Source organism: Giraffa tippelskirchi, chromosome 6 (genome assembly GCF_054371585.1).
Source record: "Giraffa tippelskirchi isolate mGirTip1 chromosome 6, T2T-mGirTip1v1.2.pri, whole genome shotgun sequence".
Lineage (NCBI taxonomy): Eukaryota > Metazoa > Chordata > Mammalia > Artiodactyla > Giraffidae > Giraffa > Giraffa tippelskirchi.
Window position 1 is genome coordinate 116,736,482 of NC_137280.1, and position 21,273 is coordinate 116,757,754.

The 21,273-nt window shown below is 58.8% G+C and overlaps 2 protein-coding genes across 17 annotated transcripts; one reads left to right on the forward strand and one right to left on the reverse strand.

Annotated features, from left to right (window-relative positions):
• Window positions 1–141: 141 nt before the first annotated feature.
• On the reverse strand, window positions 142–21,268 carry MED16 (mediator complex subunit 16). Of its 16 annotated transcripts, none has more exons than XR_014057168.1 (17): window positions 21,181–21,268; window positions 19,724–19,901; window positions 19,065–19,172; window positions 18,644–18,813; window positions 16,778–17,209; window positions 16,037–16,142; window positions 14,192–14,347; window positions 13,740–13,951; window positions 12,886–13,092; window positions 11,830–12,040; window positions 11,339–11,472; window positions 10,995–11,187; window positions 10,287–10,503; window positions 8,921–9,004; window positions 8,292–8,432; window positions 6,931–7,190; window positions 5,884–6,419 (listed from the first exon to the last, which is right to left on the reverse strand). XR_014057168.1 is itself a non-coding variant. In XM_081502392.1 (16 exons), the coding sequence occupies exons 2-15, from the start codon at window positions 19,854–19,856 to the stop codon at window positions 8,306–8,308; spliced, it is 2,490 nt and encodes an 829-aa protein (XP_081358518.1). In that variant the 5' UTR covers window positions 19,857–19,901; window positions 21,181–21,268; the 3' UTR covers window positions 142–323; window positions 8,292–8,305. The 16 variants fall into 16 exon arrangements, 10 of the variants coding, with proteins under 10 accessions (XP_081358518.1, XP_081358516.1, XP_081358521.1 ...); XR_014057167.1 differs by having other exon boundaries at window positions 6,931–7,260; XR_014057166.1 differs by having other exon boundaries at window positions 21,160–21,268.
• On the forward strand, window positions 1,381–3,658 carry CFD (complement factor D). The gene is made up of 5 exons (XM_081502398.1): window positions 1,381–1,461; window positions 2,088–2,244; window positions 2,326–2,470; window positions 2,564–2,821; window positions 3,439–3,658. The coding sequence occupies exons 1-5, from the start codon at window positions 1,404–1,406 to the stop codon at window positions 3,598–3,600; spliced, it is 780 nt and encodes a 259-aa protein (XP_081358524.1). The 5' UTR covers window positions 1,381–1,403; the 3' UTR covers window positions 3,601–3,658.
• Window positions 21,269–21,273: the final 5 nt, after the last annotated feature.

Below are 21,273 nucleotides of genomic sequence, written 5' to 3' on the forward strand. Positions count from 1 at the left end.
TTCCTGAAGGTATACCTCCCCCCAAGTGCCAGCGGCTCAGAAATGTGACCCACTGCCCAGCAATCGCTTTTTCCACTTAATACTATACACTGGCAGTCTTCCCAGGTCAACAGAACATCCAGGGACACGCAGGGTTATTCATTGAACTGAGCTGTCTTGTTGGGTCATTTCCAAATTTTGTCACAATTTCCAATACGCTTACTTACATAATCTGGACTCCACTTGCAAATGTGCTTCCGTTTCAGAGATTCTGATTTTAGTATGGAAACATGTCAGGATCTAATGAATCACATTTGCTATGTTGTTTTCTAATTTTCTTTTCACTGTGAAAAGAAGAAGAGGGGGAAAGATGGTGCACTGCTTCCACTGGGAACAGCTCACAGCTCAAGGTCCTCCCCACTCTTCTGGGAGAACCCAGCATCTCCTCCTAGTAGGTTCATGAGATATTGACCCACCATCTCCAACTTACAGAGGACATGTGACTCAGGTTCTGCTCATCAGAACCTTTCATCCCCTGCCTGCAAAAGATGGTTTAGGGGCATGAGATCCAAGTTCGGCCAATCAGAGGCAGGCTTGAGACACTGGATACAGTGATGGGGAATTTGCAGAGGGACTGACCCAGCTTCTGGGCTGAGTCTAGGGCTCCTGGGGCCACAACAATGAAGTCTGGTGAAGAAAAAAGTCATCAAGGAGGAAAAGAGGAACCAGAGGGAGACCTGACCTTGTTCAGGTGCCTGGATCAAACTATAGCTGAAGGTGGACCCATGAACTTTCCATGTAATTTCCTTGTTAAAAGTTCCACCCAGTTTGCCTTGGTTTTTCTGTCACTTGTATCCAGTTTTTCCAGCCAGCCCTACACATCACTTTTCCCATATTCTACTTGTTGGGGTATCAAGCTCCAGAGCCACACCAGTGGGAACAAGGGTGTTGGATGACCTCTCCCCACCCCCACTTGACCTCTTCTCCAAGTTGTAGGAGGAAGAGAAAGAAGGGAGGAGCAGAAAAGAAGGAAGTGGGTTGTTTATAGACTGTGGTCTTCAGCTGCCGTTGTGAAACTTTTGGAGCTGGATAGGCACTAGGGGGGACTGGGCTGGGGGGCTAAGGGTGGGTCCATCCCTCTGCTCTGTCCGCTGCCCATCCGAGGGGCAGCTCCCCACACCAGGGCTGGCCCTGGGTCAGGCTCACAGGGGTAGTTGGCATACCCAGCAGCCTGCCTATACTCAGTACAAAGTCCGTGGGAGAGAACCACACCCCTGGGGAGAATGGACAGGCAGCTTCCCTTTCTCCAGCTGGGCCGATGCCCACCCAGCAGATAGGGCCTGTGGGAGTGCCCGCCTCCTTCCAGCCTCATAAAAGCACCCCCAGGGTCCTGCCTGGGTCAGTGTCAAGGCCACGGTGGCATCATGGCAGACCGCTCCCTGCACCTGGTGGTTCTGATCCTCCTTGGGACAGCCCTGTGTGGTGAGTGGATGCGGGATGACCACTGGGGGTCACCAGCTTGCAGGGCAGTCAGCGAGGTGGCCCCTCCATCAAACAGGATTATTCCCCAGCCCCACGTGAACAGAAGGCTCTGGAAACCAAGGAATTCTCCAAACTTTAAGGATTTGGGGGTTGTTTTTTGTTTTGGCGGTGCCACGCGGCTTGCAGGATCTTATTCCCCGACCAGGGATTGAACCCCTGCTCTTGGCAGTGAGAGTCCCAACCACTTGATTGCCAGGGGATATTCTCAAAACTTTGCATCTAGCTTTCCACACACTGGAAAACCGAGAGGCAAATGCTGGCAGGGATGTTGGGTTTGGGCAGCCCCATTTTCCTCGTGTTTAAATTGAAGCCATCAGGCCCAGTGTGTAGGCATGGGGTTTTCCCCAGGCTCCCTCACTCCCTATCCTCTGTCTTCTCAGCCATTCCTCCCTGGGGCCCCGGGAGGTTGTAACTCTGTTGGGGAGGATTGCAGGATGGAATTCCAGGTCTGAGGGGGTGTTACAGCCACCGGAGGGCGGAGGGCGGGGTGTTGCTGCCTACGGGGGAACACGAGGGCTGGGCTGCAGTCATCCCCGAGGTCCTCACGCTCACCTGCCTACCTCCAGAGGCACAGCCCCGTGGCCGGATCCTGCGTGGCCAGGAGGCTCCATCCCACTCCCGGCCCTACATGGCATCGGTGCAGGTGAACGGCAAGCACGTGTGCGGAGGCTTCCTGATAGCAGAGCAGTGGGTGATGAGCGCAGCGCACTGCCTGGAGGACGTGTGAGTGGCCCGGGGCAAAGAACGGGGCCGGCCGGGGCGGGGCGCGGACGTGGTTCTGATGTGCGTCCACCCCACTCCCAGGGCCGATGGGAAGGTGCAGGTCCTCCTGGGCGCGCACTCCCTGTCGCAGCCGGAGCCCTCCAAGCGCCTGTACGACGTGCTCCGCGCAGTGCCCCACCCGGGCAGCCGGCCAGAGACCATCCACCACGACCTACTCCTGCTACAGGTCTGCCGGGTCTAGCCGCAGTCCCCCTGCTGCCCTGGGGCTCCGCCCCCCCTCCTCCCCGGCCCTAACGCTGGCTTCTGCTCCATCCCCCAGCTCTCTGAGAAAGCCGTGCTGGGCCCTGCCGTGCAGCTCCTGCCATGGCAGCGCGAGGACCGCGACGTGGCTGCGGGCACTCTCTGCGACGTGGCGGGCTGGGGCGTGGTCAGCCACACCGGCCGGAAACCCGACCGCCTGCAGCACCTACTCCTGCCAGTGCTCGACCGCACCACCTGCAACCTGCGAACGTACCACGACGGAACCATCACTGAGCGAATGATGTGCGCGGAGAGCAACCGCCGGGACACCTGCAAGGTGCGCAGGCGGGGCGGGACAGAGAGGGTACCGGCCTGCTGGGGGTGGGGCCTGTAGAGGGGCGAGGCGGCTGGGCAGATCTACTTTGGGTGGGGCCAGTAGAGGTGCAGGTCCACTGTGGGTGGGGCCAGTAGAGGGGCGGGGCAGAGGGGCCCTCCTGTTGGGGGTGGGTCCAGGAGAGGGGCGGGGCGCCCTGGGGACAGGGCAGAGAAGGGCAGGTATGCTGGAGGGCGTGACCAGCAGAGGGGCGGCGCACGCGGACAGGCCGGGCGGGCATGGCTGGCCTGAGGACAAAAAAGTGTTGGGAAGAGAGGTGACAACTGGAAGAGGATGTGGATGCGTTGGGACCCGAGCTTGAAGGCTTCGAGGGGCCGCTGCGCCGAGACTGGGACGGAGGGCGGAGTGGAGCTTGAAAGTGGCGAAACCGAAATCCAGAGGCGCGGCCTTGATGGGCGGCGGTGGGTGGATCCTGGGGAAACTGACGAGCAAGTGAATGATTGGGGCCGCAGGGCTGAGCGGAATTGCAACAGGCTGGACCTGCAGCAGGCTCTAGCGGAGCCGAACCACGACGCGGAAGGGCGGGCCTGCACCGGACCTCACGACCCCGCTCCCCGCAGGGCGATTCCGGAGGCCCGCTGGTGTGCGGCAGCGTAGCCGAGGGCGTGGTCACCTCGGGTTCGCGGGTCTGCGGCAACCGCAAGAAGCCCGGTATCTACACGCGCTTGGCGAGCTACGTGGCCTGGATAGATGGCGTCATGGCTGAGGGCGCAGCCGCCTGAGGAGCCCCTGAGAGGTTGCGGTCACAGGGCCCGAGCAATAAAATCATCCATTCCTGCACTCGGTCCGCCTTTATTGATTGCACGCTGCCTGCAGGAGTGGACCGAAGCGAGCCAGACTGAGGGGGCGGCGGAGTCCTGGTAATGCTGTACCAGGAGGCAACCGAAAGGCTGAGACGTGCCTGAAGGAGGGACATTCTGGCTAGTCCAGAGGCCCCATGCCCTTCAAGCCTGGCTTCGCTTCACGCCTCGGCCACATGGTGGCGCCCTTACTCTTCCCAGGAAATAAAGAGGTGTCCTGAGACCTATCAAGTGGCGCGGGTCGGGGTAGTGTCCCTTTGGTTCCCGCTTCCCAAGAGGAATGTAAGGGCCTACTGTGTGCAAGACCCCGCTCTGGGCTGAGATCTAGGTACACAGACAGGTTGTGTTCTTAGAACCGTGTCCCAAATAGGGAAACAGGCTCAGAGACGCTGTGCAACTCTCCTTAGCAGCCTGGAATTCAGCCCAGAGCAAGGCACCTGCCTGCGTTCACAGGCCGTCCCCACATGCAGTGTGGCTCACTGACTGTCCAAAGCTGACTGGTGTCCCAGAGCAGCCCCACTGATTGCAGGCCCAGAGGACTCACCACCTTCCTGGGTCTTGGTTTTACCCTTCTGCGAGATGACAGAGCAGAACCCAGGGACTGAGGCCCTGGGCCCTCTCCCACTTGGACAAGGGGCCATTTTAGTCCAGCACCTACTAGGCCCCAGGTGTTAAACTTGACCCACAAAGGGAGCCTCTGACCTCCCTTTGGTCAATAAAGAGATTGAGGGTCTGAGAGATGGTCATGTGCCCCACGAGGGACTGGAACTGGAAACTGCCCAGGTGTTTTTCTGCTATGAAGCATTCATTCACATGGAAGCTCTCGAGACACAGCTAAGACCCAGCCCTGCTCATAGCAACCGGGTCAAATATTTCCGGATGCACGGGTGGAACTTGAGTGATCCTGATGATGGGCTGGGGGTTCTCCTCAGTGTGCTCAGGAATTTTTTTTCATGTGGGATTTAAGAAGCTGTACGCACTTAAGTGAGAGCGGAAAGGAAAACATAACTGCTGGTCAGTCAGCCATCACAGACTCACTTGTCCCATGGTTACTTCCTGAATTAAGCCAGGACACCGGGGAGTGGACCTGAAATGATCCAGTTGGGAGGTGGAGCAGTAGGATTACCAGATTTAGCAAATAAAAATGCAGGCTGTCCAGTTACATGAGAATTTCAGGAACATTTTGTTAAGTATGTCCCATGTCCCATGTAATATCGGGGACAGATTTAGACTAAAATACCATTTATTGTCCACCTGAAATTCAGACTTAACTGTCCGCCTGCATTTTATCTGGCAACACTAGTTGGGGGTACAGATGAGATAAAACAGTGAGCAACGGCCCCTGAGGTCAGTGGCTGGAGCAGAACCAGATGGAGCTGGTGGGGGGGGATAGAGGTAGAGGGGACTGTAGGCCTCCAGGGGGAGACACAGGCTCCTACCATCTACGGGGGTGGAGGGGGGCACATTGTTGCAGTCACCTGTGACCCTGGAGGGCTTCTGCTTCCACTTCTATCTGGAGGATGGTGTCTTCAGCCTCCTCAGCCACAATGGGTCCCCATGGGCCTGGCTCTGAGGAGCCTGAGGGCACAGGAGACACACAATCGGAGGGACCGAACTGCCTCTTCCTGTCACAGGAATGCCTGCAATTGTCCCCAGAAGGGGACCTGTGTGGACACAGGGTGGGGGAAAGATGAGGGGCAAGGAAACCTCACCACCCACAAACCCCCTCCCAACCTGGAGGACATTCAAACAGGGCCCTCAGATGACCTGACGCTTCTGGACAGCCGGGCAGGGGCATGCCCACTGGGCTCGTCACAGTGGCTCATGGGCACTCTGGTCATCCACCACTCAGTGACAAGCTGCCCCAAACTTGGTGACGCTGAGCCATCCCATCCCCTTCATCTCGCTCGGCTTCTAGGGGTCAGGGTCACACGGGCATGGGGGTGTCACCCGCTTGATGACCGACCCTAGGGGCCAGCCTGCAGGTGTCCAGAGGCTCTAGGAGGAGGCCCAGGAGCCAGGCCAGGTCCCACCAGCCTCAGGTCAGCCAGCACCACCTCCCCTGCACAAGATGGGTCGGAGCAGGTCCAAGGGGAAGGGACCAGGACTCGTCCTCCAGGGAGCATCCAAGGATGGTGGCTGTGGTGTAAACCCCCACAATTTAACCTTAAAGCAATGAAGTATGAGTGCAAGAAACACGCTCAGTTTTCTAAAACAAGTAGCTGCTTTAAAGACTTTAGAATGACTTGAGAAAGGCAAGTGGCTTAAAAAATATACAGTCAAATGAAGTAAAAGGCTGAGAAAATATATGCAAGAACCTGGGCCATGTGCCGCTCCACCAGAAAGGCTGCCCATTTCAGGCCCATTTCTCCAAGGGGCCGGGGCGCCAGCAGCAGCACAGGGTGGGGCTACCGCACAGGTCCCTGCAGAAAGCACCACTCAGATAGCAAGACATGGACACCCAAGTGCTGGGGCCACAGGCAGGTGGGCAACTGGCCCAGGTAATGGGGCCCCTGGAGCGCCGCCAGTCCCTGAAAGCCCGACACAGCGGGCAGCATCCTGACCTCCGCAGGGCGCCTACTTGGCCTGCCCTCCCTCGAGCCTCCAGAAGGAAAACAAGAGAAGCAATTACCGCTTAACAGGCAGGCACTGTGCCCGGGCCCTGGGGAGCCACATAATCGGTGAGAGTGGTTGCTGGAGAGGCAGGACCTCTGGGGGCCACAGCCTGAGCTCCCAAAAACCTGGTGGGGGAGGGGAGTAAGGCAGGGAGGCAGAGAGAAAGAAGAGACAGAGATACTCCTGTGTGCAGGAACCCAGGCAGTAGGGAGCAGCCCCCACCCACGTCCAGTCCACTGCTCCCCACTGGGACGCCTGCGTCTGGTAGACAGTAGGTGTTCAATAAATGCTGGCCAAGCAGGAGAGCAACACACACAGGCACAGAACCCCATGCCTGTGGAGGGGGAGGGGCCCAGGACACCGACAAGACACCTGTCGCCCAGGAGGATGTTTCTGGGGCCTGCCCAGGACAGAGACAGCAGTGACATGTACAGGTGGGGGGCCTGAGGCTGACGCCAGCTGGTGTCCTTGACAGTGGCCACTGGACGCCTGGCAGGTTCGTGTGTCACATTCTAAAGCACAGAGCCCTCAGATCCTGGACCCTCTGAGCTGGGACACAGGGGTCCTTGGGGTCCCCAGGGGCGGCACTTGCCATGGTTCTGCCTGGGGCAGGCCCCAGCCTATCTCAGTCATCACCTGGCACGGTGACCACGCGGCCAGGTCCTCCTCCCAGATAAATCAACAGGCTCCGAGGGAGAAAGAGCCTCAACGGCTGGGCTGAGGTGCCAACTTGAGGCTTCAGGCTGTGTCCTCACTGGCCCTGTCGGTTACAGGGGTGCTGGCGCAGCAGACAAGGCCCCCAAGCATAGTTCCAGGGTGGTGGTGTCTAAGAACACCCAACGAAGGTCTGGAGCACGTGGCTGCTCTGTCACCAGCAAGGGGACAGCATGGCTTTCCTGTAAGTTCATCAGGAATCCACTGACATTTTGCACAGCAGAGGAAACCATAAACAAAATGAAAGACAACCTACAGAATGGGAGAAAATATTTGGAAATGATGCAACTGACAAGGGTGCAATTTCCAAAATATACAAACGACTCATATAGCTCAAAATCAAAAAACCAACCCAATCAAAAAAATTGGCAGAAGATCTAAATAGACATTTCTCCAAAGAAGACATATAGGTGGCCAACAAACACATGAAAAGAAAATATGCTTCACATCGCTAATTATTAAAGAAACGTAAACTAAAACTACAATGAGGTATCACCTCACACCAGTCAGAATGGCCATAGTTAAAAAGTCTATGAATTCTGGTGAGGACATGGAGAAAAGGAAACCTTCCTACATTGTTGGTGGGAATGTAAACTGGTGCAGCCACTGTGGAGAACAGTATGGAGGTTCCTCAGAAAATGAGCATTCTCATTCCTGGGCAAATATCCAGACAAAATTGTAATTCAAAAAGACACAATGTTCACTGTAGCACCATTCACAACTGTCAAGACACAGAAACAACCTAAAGGTCTATCAACAGGTGAATGGATAAACACGTGGTACATACATATACAATGTAATACTACTCAGCCATAAAAAGGAATAATGCTATTTTCAGCAACAGTGGATGGACCCAGAGATTATCATACTAAGTGAAGTAAGTCAAAGACAAATATCACTTACATGTCAAATCTAAAATACGACACAAATGAACTTATTTACAAAACAGAAACCAACTCAAACAAAGAATGCCAATTTATGGTACCAAAGGGGAAAGAGGGGAGGGGTAAATTGGGAGTGTGGGATGAGCAGATACACACAGCTACATATAAAAAAGATGAATAACAAGGTCCTACTATACAGCACAGGGAACTACATTCAATATGCTGTCATAAGCCATAAAGGACAAGGTATGAAAAAGAACATGAGTGTATACATATGACTCAATCACTGTGCTATATGCCAGAAACATTATAATATAAAAACTTTAAAAAATTATTCCACTAATAATTAAAGACCATAACAAGTGAAAAAAAGAAAAGAAAGAAAAAGAATGCACTTACAGGCTGGGATGCAGTCAGGGGTAGCTGAGGGGCATGCGCCACCAGAGCCCCCCACACAGGCAGTTCTTGATCCAGCGCTGCTCCCACTGCTTGACGGCGGTGGTCTTGTTGGGCGACTTGAGCATGGTGACGCAGCCGCACCTGCGGGCAGAGACAGCAGGTGGGTGGGTGCTAGGCAGGCCCGCTGTAGCCACAGGGCCTGGCACGTGCTACTCCACCTCAGGAATGGTGTTCCCTGCACCCCTACACCCCCACAGTGAGCTAATTCCACCACATCCTTCTGTCCCCACTCAGATACCACCCCTCACTTCCCTGAGTGGACAGCGGCTGGGCCAACCCTAGTGGTGTGACCCTGGGGTTATCTGGCAGCAAGCGGGGCCACATCTGCACAGAGCAGCGCTGAGGTGGTCACTCCTCCACCTCTGCCCTTGTCAGGTCACTGGGAGCCCCAAGAGGGCAGGCTCAGGTCAGCCGCTTGCCGCTAACCCCCACCTCGGCCCCACCCGTTATGAAGACCGCCAGGGATACCCGCTCAGGAGCCCCACGACGGAGACACTCCTGGGACCCTGGCTCGTAGGCCAGGAAGCTGCCAGTGGTGGAGCAGAACGGCGTCCCCTGCAGCTGCTCACCTGGTACAGGCCTTGCAGGCCTCCGTGGGGTAGGCACCCAGATGCAGCCTCCGCAGGTGGTCCATCTTGGGCTGGCCCGGCACCCTGATGGAGAAGAGCAGGGGAAAGGCTCGGGGGTGTGCACATGTACATGTGCACACACACACTGGCGCACATGTGCACGCATGCACTGGCACACACGGGCATGCACACACACGCACGCAGACACAAGCACATGCGCACATATAGCCGTACAGGTCGATCTCCTAGAGGCAGAGCGTGTATGAGAACAGGGAGAATCCAGGAGCCAGACTCCTACACACTCTCTGCCCACAAGACCCTGCTGAGGGTGGCGCCTGGAGCAGAGTGGAGCGAGCCCATCAGGATTCCTGGGGCTGGGGCATTCATATCACACAAGTTTGAAAACTTCCGAAAGTGTGAAAGCCCTTTGGCGACCAGCCACCTCTTTGTGTAAAGTGTTTCCTGAAACTCGAGCACAAACCACAGCGTGTGATTCATCAGGCCGTTACTCCCACGGCTTTAGAGATGAGAAAGAAAATCCGGAAGTGGAGGAGGAAGGCCCAGAATCTTCCTGGGGGGGGAGGTGCGGGGGAGGGCTGTGGTGACGCTAAGGCCCCTCCCCAGTAAAGGACCACTTGAGAATCCATCCCATGAGCACCTTGAATGGCAGGTGGCCTGTGGGGTCCTAGGTTTGCCTTCTGGCCTGGTGTCTGTCTCTGGACTGCACCTCGGAGGTTGAGTTTACCTGCCTGTCAAGTGGGGACAAACCCCCACCCAGGGTGCTGCTCCTTCAGCAGGCCTGGGCCTTCTGGACTCTGCACATCCAAAGAATGGCCCCCGAGGTCACTCCCAGCCAGGTCTGCCTAAGAGTGTTCTGCTTCCTGGGGCCTTGGGACCTGCCAGGCACTCTGGACTGAAGTGCAATTTATGGTGGGGGCTTGGGGTGTGAACCTGAGCTCCAGAGGGGCTGGAGCCCAAGTAACCAAGGTTGGCCACATGGGCCCTCCATGCAGGCCGTGACAGGCCATGGGGAAGATGACGTCACTCCGATAAGCAAGGACAGAAATCAGTACAAGCTGATAACCTGTATGCTATAGTACAGTATAGTGCCTGGAAGGAGGGAAGTGACAGGGCAGGGGAGGTGGGTGGGGAGGGGAGGAGTCTGGGGGCAAGGAGTAATCTCAGGGGCAAGGGAGGGGAGGAGTATCAGGGGTAGCACTCAGGTCAGGCTGGAAGGAAGCATCAGGCACAGCACGGGCAGAGGCCCTGAGACAGACATGTGAGGGGGGATGTCAGGCAGGTCTGGGGGAGACCCTTCTGGAAGAAAGGGTATACAGGGCCCTGAATCAGAGATGGGTGCGCATACCTGATGACGCCATCCAGCTGCAGGCCGGTGGAGCCACCAGGCAGAGCGGGGGCCTTGCCGAAGTGCAGGCGCAGGGGCTGCTTGGGTTGCAGGCGGCTGACCAGTCCGTCACTCACGGGCAGCCAGTCCAGGCTGGGGATGAGCAGCTGGCTTGGCAGTAGGCAGCACTCATCCACCAGCGTCTCATCTGGCTCACTCGTGGGACCCTCGTCGCGACCTGTGGGGGAAGCAGGGGACACAGGACATCATGCTTAGCGGCCCTGCCCATAGCACTGCCCACCAGGAGGCATCATGGCCTCCTCCAGGCTCACAGAGCGCCAGGTGCAGGCCCCAGCCCTGTCCTGACTTCTTGAGGAGGATGGGAAGCTCCTCCCCCTTTTTGGGCCTGGTCCTCTCCTCTGTAAAATGGGGACCCACTTATTCATTTAAAAAATGTGCAGTGAGTACTAGGTGCGCTTCCTGGCATCAGGGAGGCAACAATGACAGAGCCTGACAGAAACACATGACACAGGACAAATAGGAACCTAAGAGTGGCTGATGTTTACTGAGCACCCACGCTGTGCCTGGACCTGTGCTAAGTGCTGGGGAAATAGTAGGGGGGCCACAATAGAGCAAATTTGACCTATGGGAGATTATATTATGGTGGGGGGACTTCGCCAGGGCTTGTATTTTGGTGGGGAAATGGGAGAAGAGGACCAGGTGTCTTACAGCAGATCCAGAGCTTGGTGAGCAGGCGAAAGAGCAGGGACATGCTGTCCTGAGTGTCTGAGGTAGCCGTGTACACAGGCAGGCAGCTGGGCTTCAGCAGGCCCCAGATGCGGATGACAACCATCAGCTCTCGCAGCATGCCCAGTGATGTGCCATCCCGCAGGAAGCTGTGGCCTGGTCGCAGCGGGGAGCCCTATGGGGAGGAAGGGTCTGGTTGTGCACTTTCCTGTTTGAGCATTCCAGGACCTCTGTGAGTTGGAGTCAGATGGCCTTTGGGGAGGGGTGGGGCCAGGGAGGTGGGGTTTCTGGGAGGAGCTGAGCCGGAGGTGGGGTGGAGGGCACACCTGGTTGGGCAGACTGGCCAGCAGGTAGAGCACAAAGTCGCCCACCCACTGCAGGAGCTGCTGCAGTGCCTGGAGCGTGTTCATGTCGAGAACGAACTCCTCCGTCTTGAGGTTGATCATGACCTTGTCAATGTCTGGGAGGGGATAGGCAGTCAGGGGAGGCTGGGACCTCACACACGGGGCCCTGGAGGGCAGGGCTGGAGGGAGAGGCTCCAGGTACCCACTGCATGGCTTCAGGACACCCTGACGCCCCTTGGAACCCCTGGAGTTCCCGCTGGCCTCCAGATGCCCACACATACAGTGCCCCTGGGGATGCCACCCAGGTTGCCTCATCTTTGTTCCCGGTAACACCAACCATGTGTCCCCACAGGTGGTGGTGGGGGGAGGGGGACACATGCGAGACGCCTGAGGGATCCTCCCTGGCAGACAGCCAGGGCACTTGAGGGTGGGGGCAGGACCCAGGGTGGCATGCAGGGTAGAGCTGGACCCACCAACGTCTGTGATCTTGGCACAGATTTCGGTCAGCCGGTCGCCAGGACTTTTGTCGGGTGTGTTGAGCACATGTGGGCGCAGTAGCGACTTAAGTGTGGAGCTGATGGCGATGAGGAAAAGCTTTGCATGGTAGTCGCACACGCGAGTCACCGTGCAGGGTGACAGCTTGCACAGCGAGGCCTTCATGGCCAGGATCCGGGTGGACAGGACCTGGGGGGCCAGGACGTGAGTGGGTGGGGCTTCCACCTCGGGGCGGGGCCAAAGCAAGGTGCTGGGCCCAATGGGCAAGGGGCTAAATCTCTGGGTCTTGCCCTCCTTCCAGCACAATCAAGTAGAACCTTCCCTCATAGGACAGCAGGGTTTCAACCTGTGGGTGGGCCAAAGGGCCGCGTCTGGGATCCCGAATCAGGGGCCAAAGGCCCACGTCTGGGATCCCTAACGATTTGGGGGTGCCTGGCATGAAGTGGGTGGGGACAGGGATGCTGCTCTGCCCCTCACCCCACCTGGTTTCTCGACCTTGATGTCTCCCAGGATGCCACGACTAAAGGACTGAAAGCATCAACATGCTCGCATACAGCTCCGCTGAGCACTGAGCGGCTGGATACTGCCAGCATTCCTGGCTCTGAAGCCAGCTCCCTCCTGTGCAGTTCACATTGGCAGCACCCTCTCACATCTGAGCCCTCTCTTGTCTGAGCCCTCGCACATCTGAGCGGGCTGCTAAAAACCACGCGACCTCTCCTTCCTGTTTCCTCCTCATGTTGGAGACTGGGGGCACAGAGGACAATTCCGGATTCCTAGAAGTGCTGACCTCAGGGAGGCTCTAGGTTTGCAGTTACACCCAGTGGCGTCTGGGGGATCATTTATCTCTGCCCCTCCAATCTTTAAAACTTGAGGTCACTGTTCTTATCACAGGGGCAAAGGCCTCCACTGACACGCAGAGGCAGGTGCAGCCAGGCCTGCAACCACGCCCTCCCGGGCTGAGAAGGCAGGGAGGTGGGCCGTCTGACCCATAGGGAGGAAGGAGGCCCCAGAGGAGGGAGGGGATGGGCCAGCACCTGCTGCAGCTCGGCCTTCTGGCGCGTGTACTCCTCGTGCAGCTTCTCCACCAGGCTCTGTACCATGCCAGGCTGCACGTGCAGCAGGATGTCCCACCAGTCGTAGCCGGTCACCATGCAGTACTCCAGCAGGAAAAGCAGGTGCCGCAGGGCCAGCCCCACGTCCAGCGAGTGGCCCATGGATGGCGAGATGCGCAACATGCTCAGCTGTGGGGAGAGGGCGGGGCGTGAGGGGCAGGGTCTTGAGGGGGATGGGAGTCTGAGCGCCAGGGACAAGGAGGGCTCAGCCCATGTGGGGTCCTGGCCTGCCACATGGGAGGGCTACAGAGCCATAGTCTGGCCAGGTGGCATGAACGGAGCCCTTCCTACCAAGGGTGCACCTGTGGGGTGGCAGGGCCTGCAAGTCCACTTGGGGGCCACGTGGTCCCCCCCACCAGGTCAAACCTGTCCCTGCCCCGCCCACCCTGGATGCCAAGGGCAGGGCCAAGTAGGTGCACTGCCCAATAGCGATTTCCTGGGGAGAAAGGGGCACATGTATGTGTGAGCAAGTGTGTAAACACATGTAGATGTGTGTAAGCAAGTGTGAGAGTGGGTGTGAGAGGCACCTGTCCTCCTGCCAGGCCACGGATGGGTTCCTCTGAGAGCCAAGAGGCCAACACAGGGCACCTGCCGTGCATGTGGGGGAAAGGTGGGGGGGCGCTAGAAACCCACATGTGGGGAGAAGGCACCCTAAGGGCCCCCACCTCCTGTGCGACCCCCGCAGGCTACAGGCCTCACCCTGCAACAATGACCGCACCCCACAGACAGAGGCACGAGGCTCCCCTCACTCTTGGCACCCCTAGCACAGCACTGACCCTGCCATGGTTGTCAATGCCCACAAGGGCCAGGGAGGTCCAGGAGAGTTGCATGGCCTTGAAGTGGACGGCAGGGCCTGTGGTCCGAGGGCGCTTGAGAGCTGGCTCGTCCACAGGGCGCGGGGCGGCAGAGCTGTAGAAGATGGCCATGGTCTGCAGCGAGAGCCGGTGAACGATGTGGACACTGCCGTCGTGGAAGGCCAGGGCCAGCCCTGGGGGCACATGCAGGTCAAGCGGCTGAGCCCAGCCTTGGACAATGGGAAGTGGCTGCACCGTGCCCAGCTTGTTGGCGACCTCATAAGCCTTTCAAGCTCATTGGATATCAAGAGTGGTGTCCTCATCCCCACTGGGACGGACGTGAGGCTAGGCCAGGTTCCCACGACCCTGAGACTAGAGGGTGAGGTCACAGAGCACCCCTCCCTCTGACCCCCAGGAACCCCAAGACACTGTACCGAGGCCGGGGTAGAACTGGGTGTCACTGGCCACCTTCAGGTCAGTGTTGGTGAGTGAGATGGGTAGCTTGGGCAGCGCCACAGCAGACACACGGTCCAGGTCATTGGTGGCCGACAGAATCCGCCATTTGAGAATTGTGGGCTGTTTGTCGCCAACTGAAAGGGGGTGTGGGGGACAAGGGGAAATAAAATGAAGATGAGACTGAAACGCAACATGGGTGGACTGGACCCAGTGCCCTTCCCCTCCTGGGGCCCCCAGCCAGCTCATAGGAGCAGGGAAGAGGGGCAGGGGGGCCCCCAACAGGGCCCGGTCCTGGGCCTTCTCAGGTACGGGAAGAGGTATCTGCCTGGGCAAGAGGCCGTCAGCTGGTGGGGGTAGCCACCTTGTCCCCTCGAAGGAGCCAACACACCAAGAAGGGGAACCCATCCCAGACCTTGCTGCCACACAAACCCCACAATTCTCCTGTGAACTTGGCTGGTCTGTGCAGGGTTTTCTGTCCCTGTGGTCCAAGAGGTCCTAGGTGGACCCCAGCTCTCCTCAGAAGGTGGACAGACAGGCCCCTCCCGGCACCCACTCCCTCAGTGCCACAGCAGAGCCCCCCAGCAAGAGGTGGGGTCGTTCCCATCCATCTGCACTTGGTCCCTGTGTGCTGTGGGCATGATGTGGGCAGAGGTGCCCAGACACCAAGGTGACTCTGAGATGAGCCCAGGCACCCAGCTGGTGGCCAGCACTCCAGCTGCCCCAGGGGGCTGGCAGACTCAGGGAAGCAGGCCAGAGCAGTGAAGCGGCCCGACCCAGGAGCAACCAGCTGTGTTTCTGAAACAGAGTTTGAGGCTGGCTGTGACAACACGCCTCTGTGCCCACCTGTCCTGAGAGCTCTGCCCCAGACGTCTCAGCATGCGGGGTCTCTTGGAAAATGTCATCCCACAGGGAGACAGAGGCCCAGAGAGGGGTGGCACTGAGCAGAGCTGTCACGGTGACAGCCATGGCGACGCCTGGAGAAGGAGCACGTTCAGGCCAGGCCCGCATCAGCCGCCCACACTGGCTTCCTGACGGCCTTGGCCGTTTCTAGGCCACAGAGGAGAGTGGTTGCTGTCAGAGGCTGACCAGCTTGCCTGAGTCTACCTGGACCCACTGTCCACTCAAGTCAGGCCACCCCCTCCACTGCAGGCTGGACGGTGGCTGGTAGAGTGGGGCCCGAGGGAGACCAGTGTGGGCAAAGGTGAGGAGGAAGGGGCAGGAGAGGCAGGTCTAAGAGCCCACAGGGCCACGAGGCTGGGACAAGGCGTGGGGTGGGGGGGCCGCAGGTGAACTCAGCAGAGACCCTTCAGCATCTGGATGCCTGCCTCGGGAAGAGGCTCCACCAGGACGGGAGGCCCTTCTGCGTGAAGTCTGTTCCTACTGTGATAAGGTCCCAGGGCGGAACTGCAGGGCAGATGGGGAGCAGGGCCAGCCTGGCACTCGAGAAGGGCCAGGACCCCACTCAGGAGGTGCAGCGCGACCATCCTCACACAACTCCTCTGGGGCTGTGTGGAGCAGCATATGTAACCCACCTGAGGGCGGATGGACCTCAGGGGCCTCTTGACTTGGGCCAGTCACTCCAGGGCCATCAGCACTACTGGCAACGGGAACGCCCCTGGGCTGTGTGGCCGCGGTTCACCCCTGGCATCTCAGCCAAATGCGTGTCAGGAAGTGGGCTCCTCTGGTGGGGACGTGGGGCTTCGCATGGGTGTAAGGTCAGAGAGGGAGGGAGAAGTGGACGTTCTAGCAAACTCAGGTCACACCCGCACCACCTCGCTGTACCCAGGGTAGTCTGAGTGTGCCTGGCCACCTGGGCGACTCACCAGCCGGCGAGAGCTGCTGGAAGATATTGTTCACAGGGAGCCCCTCCTTGCGCAGAGACCAACACTCCACCACACTGCTCGTCTGGCTGGATGCACACAGCAGCACCTAGGGGTGGGTGCATGGTGAGGGGCCTAGAACAGCCCATGGCCTCTGAGGGGTTCTGGCTCCTCTTGGGGCTCACGTGCCATTGTGAGTCCAACCCAGGCCCGCCTGGCCCACATCTGCATCTGCCCACCCACTGCCCTCACTCCCCTGGGGAATGCTGTGCTGTGCTGGGGGCGGTCACCCATGGTGTCCTGGCGGAAAGCAAAGGTACCAGGGAAACACATCAGGGACTGGTGAAGCTAGGGCTGGTCAGCACAAGGCTACGAGGGACCTCAGGGAACCTGGTGCAGGCAGCTCAACTTTGTCCCCAGATACACCCCCGTCCTGGTCCTGGTCCCTGTGGACACATCACCTTATGGGGCAGAGGGGACTTGGCAGGAGGGATTAAGCTAAGGCCCCTGAGATAGGGATGACCCTGGATTCTCCAGGGGGCCCAGTGTTATCACAGGGTCCTTATAAGAGGGAGGGGGAGGGTCAGAGGCAGAGAGACAGGAGATTTGCACTGTTGGCTGTGAGGATGGAGGGCCGCGAGCCAGGGATGCAGTGCTTCTAGAAGCTGGAAAAGGCAGGAGCCCCTGGAGGGAGCAGCCCGGCCCAGGCATAGGTTTAGCCTCGAGGTGGCAGGGCGGGCTCACCTGCTCTGACATGTCACGTGCCAGGAATTTGAGGTGGGTGATGGCAGGCAGCCGGTCGCGGCGGCTGAGGTCGGTGGTGCAGCGCATGAAGAGTGAGGGCAGGAGCTCGGTGTCAATGCGGCACTTCTCGTTGACCACGCTCACGCACACCTTGTACAGCTGTACCGGTGATGCGCTGCTGCCATCCGCTGTGGCCACCACTATGTTGCCGCCACCTGTGAAGGCGATGTCGGCCAGAGCCACGCGGCCACGCAGCCGGCACAGGCTCTCAGTCGAGGTGAGCACCTGCCCGCTGGGCTTGAGCAGGGACACAGTGACCAGGCCGCTGACCGTGACAGCGATCCAGCCCTCCATGGGCTTGCCCCCGAACAGTGTGAGCGATGGCGAGAACTTGACGCGGGAGAACTTCTCCCCAAAGCTGGAGGCACCAGACTGTGAGGAAAGGGAGAGGTCAGCTGCAGGGGGGTGGGGTAGGGCGCCCAGCTCAGGCTCAGCCTTTACGGGGCTACCTTCGTGGCCAGAGGACCCCCTCCTGGGAACTGCACCCTCAGGAACACAGAGGAACCAGGCAGCAGAAGCCTCAAGAGCCCAAGCCTGAGGTCAGATTTGGCTTCAGCCACTGAGCGCTGGGTGACACAGGCCTCTCTGACCCTCAGTGTCCTTGTCTGCATGTCCAAAGACACGATGAGGACACAGCTAGACACATGAGGAACAGCAGTCAGCCGTGTTTTCTTTAGGGCCAGACAGACATCCAGTATTCTCAAGTGCTCGGTTCAGCCACTCGGGGCTCCTTGCGTGGGCAGTGTGGGAGCACAGCCTAGGCCAGTGTACAGAGCAAGCCGGGCACCAGGTGAGTGGCTACAGGACTCAGAGATGCTCCCTGAAGGCAGTGCTGGGAAGCGCAGCTGCCACTGCTCTTTCATCTTTTCATCTTTTTGCCCCTGGGCCTCCAGCCACTGCGGTGCTGGCCTCTGCCCCAGCTTTGCCTTTCCCAGCATCCCCAGGGGCAGACCCTAGGGAGGCCTACACACCTGACTCCTTTCTGTCAGCACAAAGCATCTGTCACTGAAACAGCACAAGCTGGAGACTGCATAGAGCTCCTCCAAGTAGTGGGAGACTCTTTGCCCCTCTGTATGGGGATGAGGAGCAGACTCACTAGGCTCACTCAGGCACCCCCAGGCTCATGGGACTAGATATCCAGGGAGGACAGGGCTGACCAAGGCCCCAGTTGAGTGTCCTGGACGTGGAGGTGAGAGCAGTGTTGACAAGAAAGAAGCAAAAGCCCCCAAATGAGCCCCAAGGGGAGATACTGAGAGTCTGAAAAAGAAACCTCCCACAGAAAAAACGGTCCAGATGGTTAGGTAGTAAGCCCTGCAATGAGTCACTCCCTAGGGGAGAAGGGACAGGAGGCAGACACAGGGAAGGGATGGAAGGAAAGGTCACTTCTCACAGCATCATTCCAGGAGGGCCTCCTGGCTTGGGAGCAGAACTGACCAAGCCACGGGAGTCTTGCTGCTGCCATAGGTCTCACCTGGGCATGGCCCCGACCAAGCCCCCCTCGCTTTCTCACATTGAACCTCGGCCCAGCCCATGGCCCCACTTGACAATGAGGAGAGTGACGGCTGAGGTATGACTCAGAGACTGAACTCAGCACCCTGACCCAGGAGGCTCCCCTTTCAGGGGGATGCCAGGCTGAACCATGGGGTGCAGACAGGAATCAAGGGCTGTCACCACATCAACCACGTGGGAGCTGCTGGCAACACAGATGCTGACAACTGGGTGGCAGGTGTGACGACCTGGCACCATGAGAGAAGGAGCCAAGCCCTCCTTGGGCTTGAGGCCTGTTCCCTCAGGCAGGACACCCACCTTTTCCACGTGCAGGGCCAGTTTCACGCCATTGTGCAGCCAGGACAAGGCCACGATGGGGTCCCCTTCCACCACGCTGCCCACGGGGCTCTCCCAGCTGTTGGCCAGGTGGTCAGCCATGCTCCAGCACTTGATCTGCCCATCGGCATCAGCTGACAGCAGACGTGAGCCTGGGGGAAAGGGAGGATATTGGGCAAACCTGCGTCACAAGCCCCATCCCCGCAGTCCATCAGGGTGGGGGGGGCGGGTCTGGAGGTGGTAGAGCAAGGGACAAGCACAGGCAAGTCCAGATACAAGGGTGAGAAGAGCAGAAGCCTCAAAGGCACAGGTCAGGGTTTCAATTCCCAGCTCTGAGCCCAGGGGCAAGGCCAGGAAGACAGAGCAGGCAGCCCTGGCATTCAGGGTGGGGGGCCGCCCTCACCGGACTGGTCCCACTCCAGGCAGGTGATGGCCTCGCTGTGCTCTGAGCGGATGGAGTGCACGTCCCAGGGATGCTCAGTGTCCAGGATGTGGATCATGCGGGTCAGGTCTGCGAGGGACAATGAGGTCAGTGTGGCAACAACGGCCTGGTGCCCGACCACCCCAGGGGATCGGGGTGTCGAAGCCGATCAGGAAGCGTCGAAGCCCGGCTGCAGGGACTCCAGAAACATGATTTATACACAGGCAGCCCCAGGGGAGACAGCAGGCCCATAACCCTGCCTCCTGTGAGGTTACAACTGTGCTTTCAAAATGGACCCAAAACACTAACAGCAGGTGTCTCTCCATGGAAGGTTAGGGTTCTCCTCATCCTAAAGTTCCACGTTTTCCTAATTCCCTCTAAGAAGTGCATATGGCTCCGTGGTGGGAAGAATACCGGCCCTGCGACAGAGTGTACCGCAAAGCTGGTGGTGACATGTGTGGCTGGAAAACTCCCGCATGAGCCTCAGCAAGCCACAAGTGGCCACCACACCCCGCCCCGCAGCCATGGCCATTCCTCAAGGTTATCTCTGCACCCCTCAGCACCCCCGTCTCAGAGGAGGAAATCCCATGGGAGCCGGGGGGAGGGCCCTATGAGGGGGCCTGGAATGGGGGGTGGCATACCCTGGTCGTCGCTGCGCAGGTCCGTGGTGAAGGCGATGAGGTTGCGGCAGGACCAGGTGCAGGCCAGGGGACCCGACGGGCAGTGGGTGCTCTTGGGCCATTTCTCCCACTCACAGATGTAAGCCAGGTCCATGGCGCCCAGCTGCCAAGGTCAGACAGGGAGGACGGTCACCAGCTCCTACAGGAGGGAAGACAGGATTGTCATCCATCTTCACAGGGTGCCTGCAGGGCCCCAAGTGCAGTGGTGGATGCTGGTTACCACGGGGGACAAAGTGGACTCAACCCCTGCCCTGCGTGTGGCCGGAGAACTGCGTTTTACACAAGCATGGCCAGGGATAAATCCATGCAGCTAGGAGGAAGAGCATGTCAAGAGGAGAGAATAGCCAATGCAAAGGCCCAGAGGCTTGACTGAGTCTGGGGTGCTCTAGCAGTGTCGGGGCCGCAGAGCGGGAACAGAGTGAGTTGTGGGGGAGTGTGGAGCAAGGTAAGGATGGGGAGGGGATGAGGCGGGTCTTGCAGGCCCTGGGGGTTTCACCCGGAGGGAGATGGGAGCCCCAAGAAGCCTGTTTCTGTTTCACAGGCCCCTCTGGCTGTCTGGAGAGCACGGCTGGGGGATTGGGTAGAGGTGACGGCGCTGGTCCAGGTGCACAGTGACAGGGACAGTGTAAGCTGTGACGAGAGGTAGTACCCGGGTCTATCCTTGAGGAGCCCGTGGACACAGGAGAACCAGTGAGGCCGCCTTAGACAGAGGCAGGGAGGCAGGAAGGGGGTTAGGCAGTAATCTGGGGCCTGGCTTCCAGAGGTACTGAAAGGGACAGTGAACGCTTCCTCAGCAGGCTCTTTGCGCCCAGCAGCGACTAAGGTTATTTCTTTTCACCTTCCCAATCACACTACCCGCTGCTTCTTAAAGCCCCGCGCCAGAACACTGAGGCCCCGCCCACAAGCCCAAGCAGCAGTCTTTTTAAGCTCTGCCCCCAAAGCTCTCCGGCCCCGCCCCTACAAAAATGTGCTTTCCAGACCCCACTCTCAATTTCTCCCCGGCGTGCCCAGACCCGGCCTAAACTTCTGTTTTTATTCCAAAGTCTCCAAAACAATCCCAAAGCCCCTCCTCCACACACCTGGCCACCCAGGACCCGCCCCAACCCACCCGACAGTCCCTAAGCCCCGCCTCAAATGCATCCCAGGCCCTCCCCGGGGAGGTACAACCTTAGGCCCTCCCCGATTTTCCACAGCCCACCCCAGGGCGCCTCAGATCACCCCAAATTTCCGCCACGACCCCCAGACCACGCCCAGCGCACTCAGGGAGCGTACCCAGCACCCTCTGCTCTCCAGGACCGCCCTCTGACTCCATAGGCCCTGCTCCGACCCACGATCCCAGGATCCTCGGCGCCATCCGGAGGCTGGACGACTGCCCAAGCCCCCAGCCCCGCACTCACTGGACCAGCCTGTACGCCCACCGAGAAGGAGGCTGCCGTCTGCATTCGATCTAAAGCCCCGGCTCCGGCGCCGCCATCTTCCCAGGACCAACGAGTCTCCCGCGCAGCCCGGCT